Here is a 22,455-nt window from a genome sequence, read left to right as displayed (position 1 = left end):
GTGTTTTAACTCATGAATTATAAGCAGGACTGATTCAGGGGAGCAGATGCTTGCCTTTTCTCTCAGGAGCTCCAGCATTAACTGCCCAAAGGGTCTCCCTTTGGTTTTATTTTACGACATCCACTTTCAGCCGGTCGACTCGAACTTTTTTAAGTATAATCGAACCCAGTACATAGTTACTGTGACGGAGAGCGCGCACCGTAAGAAACGCAGTTTTTTGTTAAAATAAAAGCATCCTAAAAGTTCGAAAACCTGAAAAAACCCTACCTCCAAACAATTCTAAAACCCCTACCTCAAAAAAATCTTAGATCCGCGCCAGATTATAAGAATTACAGTCACAGATGGATCTTACTCTTTTTAATAATTACGAAAGAAATAAAAGGCTCAAAATTTTTTATTAGTGCATACAAAATTGGACTAAACTGCATTAGCAATTGTCTACTCTCGAACGGACGAAAGGTGCTCTTGATGTGGCCCTGATTAAGGCTTCAGTGCCTTTGATCAAGATTTACAGCCATTTTTGTCTCTTTTCTGGAAAGCGAAAGATCGCCCTGCCCTCAACTAAAGGGCATCGCATACTATTAAGAGAAGCTGGAACGAAGAAGCATTTTACCGCCCCATCCAATTAGCACAAAAAAAAACATGAAAAATGATACCTCAAGTTGCAGTTTTGTTTTCACTTTTGAATTATCTCTGGAAGTCTTAATTTCATCCTGAGACCAAACAAGGCAAAAACAAGAAGTTTATAAAAAATATTTTGCAAAAAATAAACACAGAATTGCTGCAACAAGAATTTTTTCCCCATTTTACCATTATAGATATCTGCTATAATGCATTAATATCACTGTGTGCGAGTGTTTACTTTCTTCGTTAAAAGGCTGAGGCAAGAGAGTTATCATGTAAAGATTCAAGACTTTTTGTAGAAAAACGAACACATGACTTCTGTTGAGAGTGCGCAGTTTTCTCTTTTGTTCAGATGGGGGGCATTTGGGCGTCGTCTGCAGTAGTGGGCGTGCCAATGGGGGTGTTCTACGAGTACAAGAAAGTGGAGATACCCGAGGAGGGGGACACACAGGCACCCGAGTACGCTTGCTTCATCAGGGGGTCAGTCAAGGTCACTTTATGATGAAGATGAACACCATGATTAATTATCTGTCTATACCAATTTTTGTTCTCTCGTGTGTGTTTAATCGTTATTAATAGTCTGTTTGACGGCTGAGCTAAGCTTTTGCTGGGTGAAGTCCCATTTGTACCAAGGTTCATTCTTAACAAAAAGAAAAATCGGTCCCATTTGTACTAAAATTATTAAACTAGATGTCTGATTGGTCGAATTGTCGAGCCAACGATTTATTGTTCCGACTTTCGTAACAGAAGTAATTGTTTGGACTTTTGTAACGATAGTAACGGAATATTTGTGCTCGGGGCGGTTTCTATTTCTTATGACAAATTTGAACTTTTCAACCAGCCCTTTTTGACATTTTTTTAAAATGTTTAAATTAAAAAGGTATTGTTGTCCTGAGCTTTAATTTGAAAAAAAAAATTCACCTGTGATTATTTCATAAGTGGGTTTGAAAAGACAAAGGGTGGGTTTAAAGGTTGCCATTTTGCCCAATTTGGGACAATTACCGCGCGATAAATTTCTCGCTATTAACGCGTAAGCGAAGATTTAATCCGTCTTAGAAATCATTCCAAACTGGTTAAAGGAAGCTTATTTGCCATAATTGATTTGTTACTAGAAGCAAAACTTATCCTTTGTACTATATATGGCGTGTGGGGGGATGTTTTTCACAAAAATTTTTTATACAAATTTTTTTTTCTTTTTCTTTTCTTTTTTATACATTTAATTTTTTCATTTTATTTCTGATTCATAGACCTTAAAAGGCAGTTGGAACATTCAGGGCCTCGCCCTGATACGAGCAGTCTTGTTTCTAATTTAAGAAAGAAATGGACCATTTCTGTACCGAACATACAAGAAACTTAGCTAGGTAATCTATATAACATTTCTATCTAGAAAAACAACCAACGCTGGGTACGGGCAATAGTTTTCTACGATCTTAAAGTTTAGAAAATTAAATGCTCAAATAGAAAAATCTAAATTTGAACAAGACTGCTCGTATATCAGGGCAAAGTTCTGAATGTTCCGACTGTCCTTTAATTTATGTTGAATAGTTGAAAAGTTTTTGGGAAAAAAGAATGTTAAAAAACCTGTTAACTTCGGACAAAATCAGACGAAGGGTGGGTATTTACAAGTACCATAATTCAAAATCACTGCTGCCTTCTGTAAATTTTTTTTGCTAATTATTCTCAAAAACAGCGAGAATGCACAAAAAGCGGGTGCCAATGACCTCATTATTTTCTTTTGTAGTTTGTTTGCCTCAGAAGGATAAAATTAGACGCCTAACTAAGTCTTTTGAAAGCTTCTGGAAGTGCCAGGTATCAAAAGTGTCAAAGTTGTGGTGGTTTGTTTTATTTGAGTTGTCCTTCATTGACTACCTTTTAGGATTATTTTGACTGCGATCTAAGACAAATAAAACTAGAACCACGCGCTAGCATTTTACAAATGAAAGTAGAATTAAAGCGATGATAAATATTTTACAAGACTGATTGTATTAATGCGAAGCTCTGATTGTTCGACTACCCTTCAATTTGTCTCGATTAGTTTTTGGTAAATTAATTTTTGGTAAAACTTTGAATTTTAATTTTATAATAAATGTTGCAATTTGAGTCGTGTATGGAATTTATAAAGCCAATAAGCTGCCTCAATTCAATTTGGAACATTTTTGCAGTGCGGGAATATTAAAACAAGCAGTTTTAGACATACTCTCGTTAGATTTCTATAGTGGTATGCACACTAGTCTGGTCCCATGCAGATCATGAGATCGATGCCCCGAGGGACTATAGGAGTTTTGCAAAAAATGGTCAAAATACAAAAAAACACCCTGAGCATATTTAATCCTCACTTTCTTCGAAAGTTGGAACAACAAGACTGGAAATAAACAAAAAGTAATAATTTTTTCCTGTTTTTTATCTCCTCTCAAGCTAATGCAAGCAAATAAGGATGCATGTGGTGTCTTTTATCCTGATAATAAGACGATAGGATTTGCCTCAATTCAATTTCGAACGCGTTAATCCGCCGCTTACGCGTGTTACAAGAATGCAAAATTTTGCGCGCTTTTTACAAATTGGCCAAATTAGCCATTTTTAAACCTTATAAAATTAAAACCTGCTTTTCAAACCTCATAATTTCACGAAAAATCATCATAAGTAAAATATCTTTTTGAATTTGAGCTCAAGACAACAAAAATTTCGAGAAGGTTTAAAAAAACTCAGTTTTTGCAAAACTGCTTTGTTTAAAAGTCAAAAATTGACTGAGGAATAACATCATTCAAAGCGTAATTAATTCAATATCATCTTCAAAAATTGGAATAAAAAAACGCCAGTATAACGCCTCGCAACAGTCCACCATTTGTACCTCTCTAATCCATTTCGGAACAAAAAAAACGGAGTTATTTTTATTCAGTCATAAATTTTTTTGGGAACACATTTTCTAGAGTCATCTGTCTTTCATGCGCATTGTAAGTATTTAGAAAAACTTTATAAAAAAAGAAAATGCCTATTGTCGTATTAGTTTCTGAAAATTTGAAAAATCTATTCTGATCAAAATTTTTTTTCGGAACAATAGTAAAGAGAAAATGATTGTACTAAAAGGGGCTCAAACGTTTTCTGGTGGTACGACAATTCTTTCTTTTTAGTTTGGATTCATAGAAAAACCTTCATCACAAGATAAAGAACATATAAACCACCAAAAAAAAGTAATCAATCACAAAATTTTCGTACAGTTTTGTTAGGTCTGTCAATATCTGTTGACTCTAGTGTTATAAAATATTAGTTAATAAAATACGCTGTGTGAGTTTTTCAACAGAACCAAATGTAATGATACAAATTTTCTCAAATGAAACAATTCAACGGCAAATGTTTATGAAGTTTTTTTCGACTGGGTTAAAACTAAAATGTTTTTTCACAAGGTACGGTTGCAGGTTCAGTGTTGTTCCTTATTAATAGAACAATTAACCAAAAACAGGTCAAACAGTAAACCAAAAATAGGTCGAAGATGAATGTATTTTAGTACATATTAATTTTTTGCATGGTATTTGTTTCATCTTCAAAAGACCTTTTGAAACAATTGCAAAACTGTTTACGCTCACTTCCTTTTTGTCTCAGGAACCAGGAAAACATTATATAGCCCGAGTGCATTGATATCGAAATGTATAACTTTCATTCAAAAAAATATATACAGAAGGTGGATACAGACCAGTCTCTCTTTCAGGATCAGTTGGTAGACAATAAGAGTGAATGCAAGAAATTAGTCTCATTCAGAGAATCATATCTGTATTTTGATCTTCAGGTGAAAAAACAATGCAGAAAATGGCAACAGGGAACTAAAACAACACATACATTTTGAAAGCAACTGACAAAATTATCGTAGCTGATGTGCCTTGTTTTACTAAAAATTTTAACGCGCTGTTTAGAAATGCTTATAACTGAGCTGTAAAACGAAAGTTTTTTATTCAGACTACAATCTTCCGCTATAATCTGAACTTTCTCAAACTGCAAAACGATTTCATTAACCTCTCCGCCCCTACACTAGCCCCTTTACACATCCCAACGTTTGTCCCTTTGCTCCTACCCACCTCAAATTCAACCAATTGAACCACCTGAACCATTACGAGGCCAAATTGTGCACTGGATAGGAGCACAATTTTGTGTCTGTATGTTCCTGGATTCCAGAGACAAGTCTTTAAACATGTTCCAAAATGTAAATGGATTCCACAAACAAAACTTCACTGGACTCCGCATGCAAATACCTGTTACGTAAATTTTGTCGGCACATTTGTTTTGTTGCGGATTCTGCAACAAGCAAATATAGCTAGTTGTTCTGGGTTCCGCAACTGTAAGTGGATTCCGCAAAACGTAAGCGGAATCCGCAAATGTAAGTGCAATCCGCAAACTGTAAGTGGATTCCGAATTTTGTTCAATACTGAACTTGCATATGAACAATTAAAAGCTGAGCTGGAATTCTTATTTTTAGCAATGCGGAATTTAAAAGCAAAGACTTAACCATTGTCAGCGGAATCCACGAACAAGTCTTAAAACATAGGTTACCCAAATCAGTGGATGTCATCTTTTAGTTTTTTGGAAACACAACACCGAACAATTTCAATATTTGGAGTCATTGAGTTGAGAGTGTATGGAACACACAGCATATCGACAAATTAGGTCAATATTTGGGATTGCGTCAATCCCAAATACTGATTTTGGAAGCATAACGCCGAATAAATGCAGTAATTGTAGTCATTGGGTTGAGAGTGTATGGAAACACAACACACAGCAAATCGTCGAATTAGGTCATTATTTGGGATTCCATCGGTACCAAATACTGAGCAGTATTTGGGATTGATGAAATCCCAAAAACTGGAATAATGTGGAATAAATATGGAAGATATCTAATCTTTGGAGTCATTAGGTTGAGAGTGATTAGAAACCCAACGCATAGCAAATCGCCGAATTAGTTCAGTATTTGGGATTCCATCGATCCCAAAAACTGGTCAGTATTTGGGATTGATGGAATCCCAAAAAATGGAATAATGTGGAATAAACAAGAAATATATCCATTATTTGGAGTCATTAGGTTGAGAGTGATTAGAAACCCAACGCATAGCAAATCGTCGAATTAGTTCAGTATTTGGGATTTCATCGATCCCAAGTACAGCTCAGTAATTGGGATTCCATTGATCCCAAACAACGATCTATTCTAGTAAATTTCTATTTTAGTAAATTTCTATTCTAGAGAAATCAAATCATGTATTTAAAAGATATAATTTAAAGGCTACTACACATCTAAATATATGTAAAGGGAATCCGCAAACAAAATGCGGATTCCACTTACAATTTACGAATTCCGCTTACAATTTTCGGATTCCACTTACAGTTTCGGATTCCGCAACAGCTCAATATAACGATACAAATGATCTATCATTTGTTTGTGTATTCCACAAATTGTTCTGGATTTCGCAAATACAGTTGCGGATTCCGCAAACTCTCTTTTTTTTTCGAGCGATTTTGAGCGGTACAACGATTTTGGTAATTGTTTGTGGAATCCAAAACAGCATAGAAGAACAAAGAAAAATAGCAATGTTGCGGATTCCGCGACAAATCTGATTTCAGCCTGTTGCGGATTCCGCTTACAATGCACAGAATGCACAGTTTGGCCTCGTAATGACACTACACCTTGAAACAAAAATTAGGCCAAAGAAGCGTTTTTTAGGCATTTTTGATAGGTTTCGAGTAAAAACTTGCAATACCCTGAAAAAATTGGTTTTGACCGATACAAGTGGTTTTTTTGGTCCGCGCTCTCCCGTCAAAACTAGTATATACATTATGGCGCCTCGGAAAAATTTAAGGTTTAATTAGCCAGAGATGGGTGTCTTAAAATAGTACCAAAGGGAGGACCTTTTGGGTCGTCAAAGGTTCGAATCCCTGAAAGGGACAAGGGGGCGTCTGTACCCACCCCCGCTAAATCCGCTGCTGGCTTCAGTACTAAAACCTTTTCAGATTTAAGTAATTTGTTAAAAATAATTATGTAAAATTTTTCGAGCTCGATCTCATATGCTGAGGGATTTGTAAATGAGAGTCTGGCCAAAATCCTTAGCTCAATATGTCAAAAGTTTAGCCAAGAATCTCACACAGTTACAGAGATAACAATTTAAAAAAAGTGGAACAAACGGTCATTTTATTATTCCGGGTTGCCCATCATAGAAGATAATGCGCAACCATACACATCCATGATTGATTTGCATGAAAAAAATGTGTAATCATGCGTAGCAGATACATTTATTTCGAAAACCCTCAGAACACCCGCACTGAAAAAATTGGATTAGGATCGATTTTAGTATGAAAAAAGTACGTTGATTAAATTTAGATAGAATTTAGTATGAAAAAAGTACGAAGATTAGGTGAAAAAGATGAAGATTGATTGGATCGATTTAAAATCGATTTAAATTGATCTGAAATCCGAACTAAAAAAATTTAAATGCATTTTTTCCAATCTGAGTTTGTTTTTGTTTTTAAGGGGATTAAAACGGATTTAAATCAGTTTAAATCAATTTTTTTTATTCGAGATTTATCAGTTTCGAACTTTTATTGCATTTATTCATTGCCTATCACTTTTCATTTCACATCCATATCGTATTGTAGCGTAAAAAAGACCAAATAATAACACCAAAACATCGATAAAATTCTATGATTTTCTTGCCTATTACCAAATAAAAATACCAAAATATCGATAAAATTCTTTGATTTTCTTGCCTATTTGTGTTCAAAAACTGATCTGTTTCGATACTTTTCTTGATTCGTTTTATATGTTTTGCCCAAAATCTGATTTATCTTCATAATATTTTTTGATTTAATTGCATATTAACCAAATCAAATTTCAATTCATTCTGACCCTTTTCTTGTTTGTTACATAGGAATTTGCAAAATCTGATTTACAACAGTTTTCTATAATTTCATTGCCTATTTTCGAGCTTAAAATCTGATTTATGTGGATCGTTTTATTGAATTTTATAGCATCTGGTACGATTGTTTGTTTTTAAAAAATCGAGAATGAAAAATTCCCACTATTTTGTTAAAGGGTATGTTTTTTTTCGCCGTGTTAGCAAAAAAATTGATTTTTGTGAGTCTGAAAATCCATCGATATCGATTTAAATCAATATTTTAGACACTCAAATCGATCTAAAGTTTTCAAGAAGATCGATTTAAAATCCATTTAAGTTCGATAAATTTGTACATTGTTAATCGATTTGGATCGATTTAAAATCGATTTAAAATCAATTTAAATCGATCTGAAACCATTTTTGTCAGTGCGTGTAGCTTTTTGGCGAATGAAATTAGTAATAAAATGACCTCTCATCGTTATGCAAGCTCTTAGTAAGATATGAAAAATTTTCACCATGCAAATCATACGTCGCAACTTATGTGGTGCTGTGTGTGAAAGACATTTCTCATAAAACATTTTTTTTCTCTGGAAAAACGTGAAAATAGAGGTTAGCTGGAAAAAAATGATTTAAGAATCGTATCTTTTGTACACGATACGTTTTTATTATATTTTGACTTTTTTATCACCATGCAGATCATCACTCGCAACATACATGGTTCTACGTATGAAAACTATTGTTCCATGGAAAATGCCAACTTTGACAAACCAAAAAAAAAACTTAAGCGCAATATCTTCTTATCGAAACTTTTCATTGATTCATCAAGTTTCTTTCGAAATCTGTCATCTAACCAAAACTAAGAGACAATTAAAAATTACAAATAGCATTCAGCATGCTCATTTTGCTGCAGCTAGCTAATTTAACCAATTGATTGACTTAAACAGGAAAAATATTTTTTAAAATCCTAGAATAATTGATTCAGTTTCGAAAATATACTATTTTCTTTAGAACTTCTCGCTTGTATCTTCACCAGTAACAAGGTATGTTGCGTGGCAACTTTACTAAGTAGGCCGAGATGCTTTGATTTTATCAAAATTGTCTAATTTGAAGTCCCTCATAATAAAAAAATGTGCAACCATACGTCGCGTCATGCATGGAAAATGTGTTATTTTAACATAAAAATAGGTGAGCATTTTTTCATGGCTTCCATGAATCATGCATGGTGCGACGTATGGTTGCACATTTTGGTCAACCCGGGAATCTTTGCAGCTTGTTTTTTTCCGCGACTATGAGCTTCTTTATTTCTGTCCATTATATTATACTGCAAAAAATTACAACAGAAATTTGCTCAAAGTGATTAAAAAGAAAGACCTGCCGATTCTGGTTCATTTTTTTCTCTGCAATTTAGACTTTTTTTTTCACGCGACGTTAAGACATCCCATTTTGTCTGAAACACAGGCTTTCCATGCAAAAACTCCTGACTGCCTTATTTGTTGTTTATTTAAACAAATTTTTGTCAATCTGAATCTTTCGTAACTCTCGATATCAACGGGGTTCATTTGTCTATTTCAGCGGTGACCTTCAATTCCTGCTGACTAATGTGACAGTGTACATTGTGGATTTTCTGGTGCCTGCAGTTCTAGTCACCAAGTACTACTGGGAGTTCTCAGTCGAGGTCAGACGAAGGTCAGGGGGCGTGACCTCTACAACCAACGCTCCTGCAGCATCTAACACACCCCAAAACAACAATAACAACAATAACAATAACAACGGCAACTCCATGCAACATGGCAACGGGATACCAAGATGCAATGCCATTTCCCAAGTACCCCCATTGCGCGCATCCCAGGAGAACAGAACTCACTCCAATCACCCGCGGGGGACTTGCTTAAATGGTAAATTAAGCCCACCAAAACGGGAATTCATAGTATAATTTAGATAGTATATTGTAGGGAGTTAATTGAATACACATATATATTTGCCCCACAGGTAGCAGTACTAGTTGTATCTAAAAATATCTTTCTCTTTCTCTGCATTTCGATTTTAACACAATGTTAAGGTAATTGATTACATGGCTAAACTGTGTATTATTCAAACACTGAATGTACCATATTAGGCCTTGTCATAAATAGACAAGCGGCTTTCAAAGCCAATTTCAGTGAACAGATCAAATGGCATCTTCTGGTGATATTATATATGGTGGTACCTCATGCTCTAATAGCAATGTATTTTTTATACAAGGTTTCAAGGTGAAAAAATATTGTGTGGTTTGGTTTGATCATACAAAAGAACGCGATCCACGAATTTCGATCACTAGTTTTTTATGTCGAAGTTGAAGCTCGAAGTTTTATGAGCTCGAAGTTAATATAATTGTTCCGACTTTCGAAACGAAAGTTACGAGATATTTGTGCTCGGGTGGATTTTTTTTTCTTCAGACATATTTCGACTTTTACCTAGCCATTTTGATGGAGTTTTTTATATATCATTTTAAAGGTATTGTTGCCTTGCGCTTAAATTTGAAAAGATAGTTCACCTATGATCATTTTTCGTAAAGTTATGGGGTTTAGAAGTTTGCCATTTTGGCCGATTTGGGACAATTAACGCGCGATATATTTCGCGCTATTAACGTGTAAGCGGAGATTTATTCCGTCTTAGAAATCGTTCCAGTTTGGTTGAAAGAAGCTTATTTGCCATAAAAGAGTTCTTAAAAGAAGCAAAATCTATCCTTTTGAATTTTATATGGCATTAGGGGGGATGATTTTCATAAAAAATTTCAAATTTTAGAAGAAAATTAATTTATTTTTTTTTTACTTTTTACATTTACATTTTACATTTACATTTTACATTTAATTTTATATTTTTTTAATACATATCTTTTTATTCTATTACATATCTTTTTATTTTATTACATATCTTTTTATTTTATTACATTTTAATTTTTTTGAGGTTATTACTGCTCCATAAACTTTAAAAAGCAGTCGAAATACTCAGGGCTACGCCCTGATACGAGCAGTCTTGTTTTTAATTACGCGATAGTTTTTGGCGCCAGAAAGTTTTGAGCAGATTGCCATAAAACATTGCCAGTCTGCCATTTCTGAACAATGAATGCGCACTTCAAGTCCATTTTTCATACTTCTTGCTGGGGGACAGCCAAATTTTTGGAAATTTTTGCAAAGTAGCTGCTTTTGCATCTGGCTGTTTCAGCATCCTACAAAAATGACGGTATAGTTGTGCTCAGGGTGTTTTTTCCGCCTGGCAAACGTCGAACATATTAATACTTTTGACGTAGTAATTTTTGACGGTATTTTATGATATAGACCGAGAGCTATTGATACCACAAACTCCGAATTAAAAATGTGGGTTTGAAAAGAGCCAATTTGAGATAATTAGCGTTTAATAAACTCCATCCTTATGACTAATACGAGGGGATTTGAATTTGTTCCAAAAAGAATTCTGGCAAAAATTTTTCTCAAACTTATACGTTATACTCTATCTAACTCCTACGTTAGAGTATCATTTTGTACTTCATATACTTCATATAGCGTTTAAAATGATCGAAAGAAAAAAATGCCAAAAAAATTACAACTTTCTCTACATTTGTTCAATTTTTTGATCAAATGTTCAACCAGAATATTTTTATCGGTTTTAAACGGCAATCAAACCCTTTAAGGCTTTGTTTTGGTTCTACAAAATATGAAAATTTGAATTTTTCGAAGAAAGTGACGGAATATTTGTGCTCGGTCGGTTTTTTTGTAATGTTTAATTTCAACTTCTGAATAGGCAATTTCAGTTAATTGTTTTACTTACTGAAAAATCATGACATCCTGCTCTGAAAATTAAAAAGATTATTTACCTGGGATCAATTTGATATTGTTTTATAGGTGTGACTTCGAAACTATTTGACGCCTATATTTAAGTTGGAGATGCTCATTGACAATGAGAATTATAATTAATCCTATGAAAGAGGAAGCGGCAATTAGAAAAATTTTAGTTTAAATTGAGGCGGGAAAATTCGTTATGTTTATACGTGACCATGCGCAAAGTATCTCATTTTGCGCCTGCATGCAAGGAATAAAACTAGGAAAACAAAATCCGAACAAGACTGCTCGTATCAAGGCGAAGCATTGAATGTTCCGACTGCCTTGTTCTATGAATCAGTGTTCGCTTTGTAACAGTTAATGTTTTTTTTTTCAAAAAAAAAAGAAAAACTTTTTCTTTACAAAATTTGAGATATTTTTAAAGATCAAACAATTCAAAAGACAAAGGGATAGGTTTCGCATAGTAACATAGCACATTTGGCAAATAGCCTGCTTCAACAAACTATTTCTAAGACGGATTAAATCTCCGCTTACGCGTTCTTACATTGCGCGTTGATATTCCCAAATTGGCCAAAATGACAATATTTAAACCCACATAACTTTACAAAAAAAAATTTCAATTATGGCTAGTTAAAAAAGTCGAAATTAGTTCGTAGAAAAAAAAACCACTGGAACCCCGAGCACAAATATTCAGTCATTTTCTTCGAAAGTCGGAACAAAAACTAACCCGAGCAAAAATAACGCTACTTTCTTCGAGCGGCGGAACAAAGGTTCAAAAAATTTTCTTGCATGTATTCTTTGTATTCTTTTCACATGCACTTTCAAAATTTTCAAACTTGTAACAAAAATTTTCTTGCAGTATAAACATGTAGTAATAAATTGATTCATTCTTTTTGAATTCTGAAAAAAACAAGTTGAATATGTTAGAGTTGGCTTGTGTTCTAACCGAAAACAATTGACGAAAATATAGTTTTTGATGCGATGTTTTTTTCTCACCTCGTTGATTATTGAGCTAGAATATTTTTTCATAAAAACGATGTTTTACCTAAAAACAATATTTTTTTTGTAAACTTATGCAATTTGATTTCCAGTTCGGGCAATTCCAATTGAAACTTGCCTTTCAACCCTTGAAACTGAGTTCTATGTAACGTTCCGACCACCGTATTGTTTACTAACGAAATTGATTATTTTCTTTTTTGTGTTCTGATTTTCTGTCGTTTTCTCAGGTATATGATTTGATAGAACTAGTTAAATGTTTTAATTAATTGTGCTTTAACATCTGTAGAAATGAACAGAAAGAAAAGAGGGAAGCGTATAACATAAAAAAGTTTGCCGTGTAAAAAAGTCAAAAAAAAATTTTGTAAAGAAGTCGACAGATATCACAAAAAAAGTTGCAAAAAAGTTGACAGATATAGTTTTGAAAAATTTTCATTTTGGATTTAGAATCACGATCGAAAGGATTTCAAAAAGAAAAGAGGGAAGCGTATAACATAAAAAAGTTTGCCGTGTAAAAAAGTCAAAAAAAATTTTTGTAAAGAAGTCGACAGATATCACAAAAAAAGTTGCAAAAAAGTTGACAGATATAGTTTTGAAAAATTTTCATTTTGGATTTAAAATCACGATCGAAAGGATTTCAAAAATCTACTTTGCTCGATACTTTACGAACCGTTTTTGAGTTGCTTAGTGGGAACAAGTTAACAGCCTCCATCCCCCAAACACGTTTAGGGGGGAGGATGTTAACTTGGTTCTAGGTTCGAATTTTCCACCAATCAGAACAAGGCATTTTTACATTTTTACAAATTGAACGCTGGGTTGGAAGATCTTAACTTGGTCTACTTTGGGGGAGGGAGGAGATGGAGGATGTCAATTTAATCCGCTTAAAGAATTTAGTGCGAAAAATAACCCAACTTTTATTGTCCCCCGCAGTTGTTTTCAACCACAGTCATCGGCATTGTAACCAATGAAGAGAACTAGTTCCAATCTAGTTTATCATAGTGATTGACGACACAGGATGACTATTGAATGAAGGCTGTGTTTAACGATTTGGACAACTGACAAAGAATTGAAATAAAATCAGAGACTAATTAATTATGATTTATTGTGAAACCAGGTCACTAACAGCAGATTTATTTATATCCATTAGGTTATTTTTACAAAAAGAATGAGAAAATTTTCCTTGGACTTTATTACTTATTTCATGACAAACTCGATAGAAATGCAGGTTTTGTTTGATTGTTTTTAATTACGCAACTCGAAAACTTTCATGGCGTCAAGGATTTTTTATTTCGGTTTCATTTGAATTCGTTTATTTCAATCGAATGGAGGCTTTTGACAGTTTGATTTGAACATACTGTCGATTAAATGGTATAAACCTGAAGGACTCTTTAAAGACCTTCTTTTCATCTTCTAAGCTGCTTTTGATGCAGCGAACCATTCAATTGGTTTTTTTCTAAGTACTAATGGAATATGCCTTTTGCATTAGATGATTTTTTGAGCTCTTAACCAGATTGAAGAAGTTGAATGAACCATAAAGTAGATGCACGAACTGTTCGCTTAATGGGAAAAGTACATGAAGGGTAAGTCGCTAGGGTAAATATGCCTAAAAAGTTCCCAGCTTAATGAGTGTTTGAAAGTCAAACATTAAGTATTTATAACTGCATCGATGGGTATCCTGAATTTAAAAAGACGAAATTAATAAAATACTGGTCGAACCAGACAAAAAATTTGAATATTGTGCCTGGTATTTAACGTGTCTGGAGTACAGTGCTGATTTAATTAACCCGAAAAAAAATTATATTTAAACCGCGCTTCAAAATTTTGTTTCTGGCTATTGCAAAATTAATATACATATTTTGCGTCTTAGATTGCCTTTGCGGACCAAATAGTTCTCTCAATTTAATTTGGAATGGTTTTTGGGCTGGATTTTTTTGCTGATTACGCCATGTACAAATTGGCCTCCCAGATGGAATTTTAACAGATGGAATTTTGTTAAACCCCCATACTTTTACTACAAAGGTAGCATTTTTCAAAAATTGTGACAAGAACAAAAATTGGACATTAAGGCTGCTTGCTAAATGTTTGTTTTGATCATCCAAAACTTTTTAATATAAGTTACAATCGCATTATAACCGAATCAGTTCCTCGAGAACGCACTGAATGATCCGACTGCCTTTTGGTTTCAAAGAAGCAGTGCTCGCTCTAAAAAATGATGGAAAAACATGAAAAAAACGTTCCATAATAAATGAGTTTTAATAATCAATTCTCACGCGCTATGTTAAATTTCAAAAGTATTTTTTTCGTAATTCGCATATAGAGTATTAAATAGATCAAATAGCATTCCTCAATTGAATTTGAAACCTTTTCAACAGACGGAAAAAATATCAGCTTACGCTTTAGAAGAGCGAAATATATCGCGCGTTAATTGTCCCAAAATGGCTAAAACTTCAATCTTGTAACCCCCATAATTTTTCCAAAAACTATTACTGCTGAACTATTTTTATTGTTCCGACTTTTGATGCGAAAGTAACGGAATATTTGTGCTCGGGTGGGTTTTTTTCTTCAGACAAATTTTGGCTTTTGAACTAGCCATTTTTGACAAAATTTTTTTTATATCATTCAAAAGGTATTGTTACCCTGAGCTTAAATTTGAAAAGATACTTCACTTGTGATCATTTTTCAAAAATTTATGGGAGTTTAAAGATGGCCATTTTGGCCAATTTGCAACAATTAACGCGCGATATCTAACGCTATTAACGCGTAAACGAGATTTACTCCGTCTTAGAAATCGTTCCAAATTGGTTCAAGGAAGCTTATATGTCATAAGTGATTTGTTGATAGGAGCAAAAAAAATCTATCACTTTGTACTTAATAAGGCGTGTGGGTTGATGTTTCAGAAACAAAAAATCTCGATTATTTTAAAATTATTTTTGTTTTATTTTATTTAAATTTTTCATGTTATTGCTGCTCCAGAGACCAAGGCAGTCAGAACATTCAGGGCTTTGCCCTGAGACGAGCAGTCTTGTTATAACTAGAACTTGATTACTATACCTAAAAATCTTTCAAAAATTTTGAACGATATATAATGCGCCAACGATTTAGCCATATGCAATATTAATAAATCCTTAGTATTTCTGTTTAGCTGTAGAACGCAAGTTTAATTTTGTTCGTTTAATATTAGCTGTTAGAACGGACCAAAACGGACCAAAAAATGGAAATAACTATCGCGGTACTTTGAAGTTAAACCATCACTAAACCCTTTTTTTTCGGCTTGCGGGCATCTACCCAGGTTTTGCCAACCTGTTTGTGCTTCGTAAATTTTGCTTCGATGCAATTTTAACACTGATGACTCCCTTGTTTGGAGTTTTTCCCTCAAAATCAACTCCATTTTGGACAAATCGAGACAAATCTATGAAAGTTTTGGTAGATCCATTTTTTTTGTGTTGAATCGCAAAACTTGCCAAGCTCTAATTTCACCTCAATGTTAAACTTGGTTTTGATTGAGAAGAACATCACGATAACTTTTTATCTTCAGTGTTCCGATTTTTTTACGAAAATAACGGTAAATTGTCATAATTGATTTGCTAATAGAAGTAAAATCTATCGCTTTGTACCTAAAAGGGCTTGAGAGGGGAGCTTTTTACAAACAATTTCAAATTAAAAAGTTTAATTATATTTTTTTATAATTAAACTTTTCATGTTGTACTGCACCATAGACCTTAAAAGAAGTCAGAAAATTAAGGGCTTTGCCCTGATACAAGCAGTCGTGTTACAGTTTGAGCTCATAGCAAAAATAGTTTTCGGATTATGTAAAAAAAACTTCGACAAAATTTTTTAATGAAGTGGTCAAATTTTGTCTGAAAAAAATAAAACACCCTGAGAACAAATAATCCGTTAGTTTCCTTACGCAAGTCTGGACAACAATACTGCTCGTATTATGGCGAAGACCTGAAAAACTGTTCGGTCTGTCAAGGTCTATTAAGTAATGTTTGCTTCAAAACAATGAAGAAAGTTGAAACATTCCCTCCCTCGCTTTGTAAAGTACGATGGATATATTTTGCATGTAGCAGAGTATCAAGTAGATTAAATTGTATGTCATATTTGAGTTTGGAACACTTTTTACGACAAATTAAGTCTCCGCCTACGATTTTACAGCACGCAGCATATCCCGCGTTAATTGGCCAAAAGGGCCAAATTGGCAAAATTTTCACTCCCATAGCTCTTTGACTTCTGTTTTTCTCACTCAAACTCGCTAAAGTGAGAAAGGGTAGAAAAATGAGGTTACGTGATTTCTACTTATGTGTTGCAATTAATTTCAATTAAATGTTTTAAATTGAAGAAGTGCTTTATATAATAGTTTGATTTAATTTCATTTTAATCGAAACTCCACCAAAATTTATGTTATGAAAGCTTCTGAAAAAAATAAACAAGACTGCTCATATCAAGGCAATGCCCTGAATGTTCCGAGTGACTTTTATGATTTATGGGGCAGTAATAACATTAAAAAATTAAAAGTTACAAAACAAAATGAAATTTTTTTCTAAATTTTGAAATTTTTCTTATAAAATCATCCCCCTACACGCGATATAAAGTACAAAAAAATAGATTTCGCTCAATGTACCAAACAATTATGGCAAATAAGTTTCTTTCAACCAATTTGAAACAATTTCTAAGACGGATTAAATCTCCGCTTACGCGTTAATAGCGCGAAATAAATCGCGCGGTAATTGTCCCAAATTGGCCAAAATGGCAATCTTTAAACTCCCATAATTTTTTGAAAAATGATCACAAGTGAAGTATCTTTTCAAATTTAAGCTCAGGACAACAATACCTTTTGAATGATATTTACAAAATTTTTGTCAAAAATGGCTAGTTAAAAAGCCAAAACTTGTCTGAAGAAAAGAATTTTTACTTGTTTGTGCATAAGAACACGAAGAGTGCTAAGGGATATTTAGTGTTTTGAATTCCCCCAGTTTCCCTTGAAAAAAGGCAAAAGTTGGTAGAAAATGGATTTATTGTCTTCTATGTTAATTTTGCATTTCATTTCCATTTGATATTTAGAATGGAGCAAGTACATTTCCTCGAATAAATTGATTCTTTTTCGTTTTTAAGTAAGGCTCTATAATCTTGTTCCTGAAAATTGTTGAAACATGGAATTCAAACTACATGTTGGACTTATTTGCGCTTTTTTCTATATCACCTGATCAATTTTGAAGTGAAACTTCATACACTAACCGCTTCTTTTTCTTGTTACATGAATAAATTTCAATGAAAGCACTGAAATGTTAAATAAAAAAAAACGATATCAATTTCTCCAAATTTGAGCTATATATGCCCTTACAGAGAACTTGCAGCAATCGATTTACGTATAAATTGCATATTGTATGCGTTAACGTTAAACTTATAGTTAACAAATCAAGGTTTTAGAAGCCAAACAGTGTTATTTATCACTAGTACAAATTTAAACAAAAAATTTAGTTTTTTTTGTCGTCTTCAGAAATCTCATTTAGAAAACCAAGGATCTTTTTGAAGCATAGTTTTCCTGATTTTTAACGTTATTGTATGATAGAAAAACATATATCACAAAGCAATTAATTTCTTTCCATTGACATTTTTGTCACGTAAACCGATATTTTTAAATTATCAAAACTAATCTTATGCTTACCCGGTTCTTAACCTCAGAAAAAAAGCTGCCCAGCTAAAAAATTTGATAAAAATCTAGAATGTTTTGTTTTTGCTCACATTTTTTTTGTCTATTGAGCGAACAAGAAGTGCCGATTGAGCGATTCATTGACTTTGATTGTGCATCTTTAGCTTAATGAAATTCAGATAAGTCATAGCAATCTTTCTCATGGAAAAAGCTAACAAGACTGCTCCTATCACGGCGGAGCCCTCAATGTTCCAACTGCCTTTAAAAGTTTATGGAGCAGTAATAACAATAAAAAATAAATGTAAAAAATAGAATGAAATTTTTTTTTTTAATTTGAAATTTTCGTTTAAAAATCATTCCCCACACGCCATATAAAGTACGAAATGATAGATTACACTCCTTGTAACAAATCAATTATGGCAAACAAGCTTCTTTCAACAAAATAGAACAATTTCTAAGATGGATTAACTCTCCGCTTACGCGTTAATTGTCCCAAAATTGCCAAACTGGCATTCTTTAAACCCCCGTAACTTCACGAAAAATGATCACAGGTGAAATATCTTTTCAAATTTGAGCTCAGGACAATAATATATCGAATGATTAAAAAAATCCGTCAAAAATGGCTAGTTAATAAGTCGAAATTTGTCTGAAGAAAAAAACCCACCCCGAGTACAAATGTTCCGTTACTTTCGTATCGAAAGTCAGAACACTAATCCACTCAAGTTGAACAACCTTCAAAAATTTTCCTTATTTTTGTTTTTTACAAACCAATTTTACAGCAATTTTACAGTTGACTGATTTTTCTTTAAATTCATTTACAGTTGTTTTTGAGGCCACAGAAATTCAGATAAATACTACGCATCATTTTTGGAGGGTCCAATTTTGTTTAACAGTTCTTTTAATTTTTCCTAAAAGAAAATTGTATGATGAAAGCTTTCCTCTGCATGGTGAAAACTGGTTTAAACTGTCAAAAACAAACATATTTTAGAAAAGTTGACCTATGATAAGAAAAATATGATAAAAATTCATGATTTCTGCTTTTCAAAATTTACGGATGAAAATCAATTTCTGGTTTTTTTGGGTGTATAGTATTTCAGTTTGTGGTAATATTGTATTTCGAAAAGAATTTTTTAAAATAAATTCACAAAAAGTCAGTATTCACAAAAAGAGCTCTGTATGGGTTCGCTTGGTGGTTCCCATAAATGTGACAGATATTCTCAAACATTTTGTCAATTTAAATGTACGTGATCGTTGCAAAACCTAGGGCATAAGATTACCAGTAGTTTTTTGTTGCCTGGCGATGGGTAAAGCGAAGTAAGTTTCGCAAATTGATTTTGAGGTAAACCACTACGCCACAGTTGGCTATAGACAAACAAATACTGAAAAAAAAACTTACTACTGTTTTTACGACTTTCGAAGAAAGTGACAGAATATTTGTGCTCGGTTTTTTCTCCAGTGTTTTTTAACCAGCAAATTGGAGTTTTTTGGTATTTTATAAGTTTTTTTTTTAATTTTTAAAATATTAAATGTCTTGACTTTAAAGATATTTCATATGTGATCATTTTTTTGGGGTTTAAAAATCGCCATTATGGCGGGTTTAAGACAATCATCGCACCATATATTTCATGCTATTTATGTGTGAGCCGAGGTTTAATCCGTCTTAGAAGTCGTTCCAGATTGAAATGAGCCATGCTATTTTGTCAATTTAACAAACTGCTGCTTACAAAAACATCACTTTGTATTTTACATAGCGTGTGAGGGGTTTACCTACGAAAAAAAATTGTTTTTTTTTTAATATTCAATATCTATTTTAATTTAAACTAACACATATAATTTTTATGCTGTCGAAACATTCTGGGTTTTGCCCTCATACGATAAGACTTGTGTTTAGATTTGTATTGAAACTGATATCATTTGATCTTTTTGTTAAAGGAAAAACCTTCTGCATGCGTTGCAAGCAAAAATTTAACAAAATGAACGAAAATAACTTGGCGGTAAAAACTCCCTTCTGGTCTTTTATGCCCATTCACTACAAAATAACCAAAAATTCAGGGATTCATAAAATGAAAACTTCTTTCTTTTTGGAGTTATTAGCGGACTTGATCACTTCAAAAGAAATCAGAAAGTTATTATAAACTTATAAATATGATATGCCCTGATTGGTCTCGTAGTGCGAATAAGTATTTTTTCAGTAATTTTTTCTAAATCCTAAGTTGGTACCAATGTGAGGGTGTTCATAGTGTTTTTCCTCTGGAAATTATTTTTGTTCCGACTTTCGATAAGAAAGCAACGGAATATTTGTGCTCGGGGTGGGTTTTTTTTCTTCAGACAAATTTCGACTTTTTAACTAGCCATTTTTGACGGAAATTTTTTTATTTCTTCGAAAGGTATTGTTGTCTTGAGCTCAAATTTGAAAAGATTTTTCACCTGATATCATTTTTTGTAAAGTTATGGGGGTTTAAAGATTGCCATTTTGGCCAATTTGGGACAATTAGCTCGCGATATATTTCGCGCTATTAACGCGTAAGCGGAGAGTTAGTCCGTCTTAGAAATCGTTCCAAATTGTTTGAAAGAAGCTTATTTGCCATAATTGATTTGTTACGAGGGGCGAAATCTATCCTTTTGTACTTAATATGGCGTGTGGGGGGATGATTTTAATAAAAAAAAATTTAAATTTAAGAAAAAAATTTTTAAATTTATTTTGATACATTTAATTTTTTGATGTTATTGGTGCTCCATAAAACCTTAAAAAGCAGTCGGAACATTCAGGGCTTCGCCCTGATACGAGTAGTCTTGTTTGTTTTTCTTTTCGGTGAGTTCGGATGATTTAATTGTCTGCAAAAAATTGTAAGTAGATTGTTTCAAACTGCCGCTTGAATCTGTTTTGCTATTTTCAGTCAATCAATTTAAAGCCTTATAATTTCAGTTCAAAATTTGAAACAAAAATTTTGGGCGGAAGAATTGATTTGTCTAATGCTGGCGATAATTAGTCAATTAGAAAAAGCAACATGTTATTTTAAGCCAATTTACGTAAGAAAAATTGTGTAAATAATCCGAGGAAATTGCTATGTCAGTGCTGTGCATCACAAAATCAAATTAAATTGGAAATATGTTGCAGATGGAGTTTGACAAAAAACTCTTGGCCTTTCAAATCCGGCTGATTGTTGCAAACGACATCAATTGCTTGTCACACATGAAATTTGTAACACTCGCATCCGCACTTGTTTGGTCGCAAAACTTAAAAATATCTCAAAAATTTTTCTCTGCTGTAAATTTCAAATGATTTTTCAACTCGAGCAAGCATTTTGTGATTGCTTACTTGTAATTTCTGTTGGTTAAAACAACATATGATCTCAAAAACTTTGTTATATCAATCAAAATATATAATTAAAATATAACAATAAAATAAAGTCAAAAAGTAAAAACATCTCACCTTTCGACGCAATTGAATCGTTTTAGTCTGATTTTTTTAGAACACTTTGAGCGTTTCGTTTTACAGGTGTCGTAAACAACTGCACGACTGGAGATGTCGAAGAAACCCCTCCAAGTGAACATATTGAACTAGCCAAGTCAGCGCAATCATCATGTGATGTGACTGTGATGACTGCCAGCACCAGTAGACCTAAAGTAGCTCATTGTCTGAGCAACACTGGCAATCAGAACAGTAAAAATGACATCAACAGCAACAACATTAATAACAGCAGCATCAGTGGCCACAATAGCAATGCTGCAGTCAGTCCCAACACCGCTAATAGCAACACTAATCCGGGAGCAATTTTGGCTCACAGGTTACTAATTCAATCTATAGTTTTTCAATTTTTCAAATTATATAGTTTTCACTTGCCACTTTTATCAACTTACATTGCGTGCTCTGCTCATCATCAATTGAACGTCTCCCCTCCCCTCAAAAACTCCTGAGTTCCCGCGCACACCACTATAAATTACTATATAACTCGAATTTTTTCCATTTGGGTTGGTGTTCAAACCCTTCATAAATTCGATCAGAGGCAGATCTAGGATTTTTTCCAGGGGTAGGGGCGGATTTTTTTTTTAAATTTCGAAAAAAAATTTGTCTTCATTTTTTTAGGTCGACCAAATTGATTTTCTGAGCTCTCCTAAATCACTGTAAAGACCCTATCTTGACCAAATTTTCTGCGCATAGGCAAAATTTTGAAAAAACATGCCAAAAAAGCGTTTTTAGGCAAGTTTTAGAAAATTTGAATAAAAAATCCCCCCCCCCCCCCCCAACAAAAAAGTTGGTATTACATTGGCGCCCAAAAGCGCCTTGAGAAAAATTATAGGGTCCGTCACCAAAAATGGATATCTCAAAATAGTACAAAGGCGGGACTCTTTGTGTCCGCAGGGGGTCGCATTCCTGAGGAGGAGGAGCGTACACTACCCCCCCCCCCCCCCATAAATCTGCTGGTGAATTCGACCCTTTCACCGCCAAAGTCTCCACGTACCCTTTTTACCCAAATTTTTTGCCTCTTCATTATTG

At 33.5% G+C, this 22,455-nt stretch overlaps 1 protein-coding gene across 1 annotated transcript; it reads left to right on the top strand.

The window, feature by feature from the left end:
• Window positions 1-976: 976 nt before the first annotated feature.
• LOC134855887 (serine/threonine-protein kinase DDB_G0283821-like) lies at window positions 977-21,745 on the top strand (the record flags this gene model as incomplete). The annotated part of the gene is made up of 3 exons (XM_063872271.1): window positions 977-1,104; window positions 9,066-9,388; window positions 21,457-21,745. Coding segments are annotated over 3 exons (740 nt in total), but the record flags the coding sequence as incomplete, so codon positions are not given.
• Window positions 21,746-22,455: the final 710 nt, after the last annotated feature.

Source organism: Symsagittifera roscoffensis, unplaced genomic scaffold, assembly GCF_963678635.1.
Source record: "Symsagittifera roscoffensis unplaced genomic scaffold, txSymRosc1.1 SCAFFOLD_599, whole genome shotgun sequence".
NCBI classification, from domain to species: Eukaryota; Metazoa; Xenacoelomorpha; order Acoela; family Convolutidae; genus Symsagittifera; species Symsagittifera roscoffensis.
The sequence above is the reverse complement of the archived record's forward strand: the minus strand, read 5'-3'. Positions and strand labels throughout refer to the sequence as shown.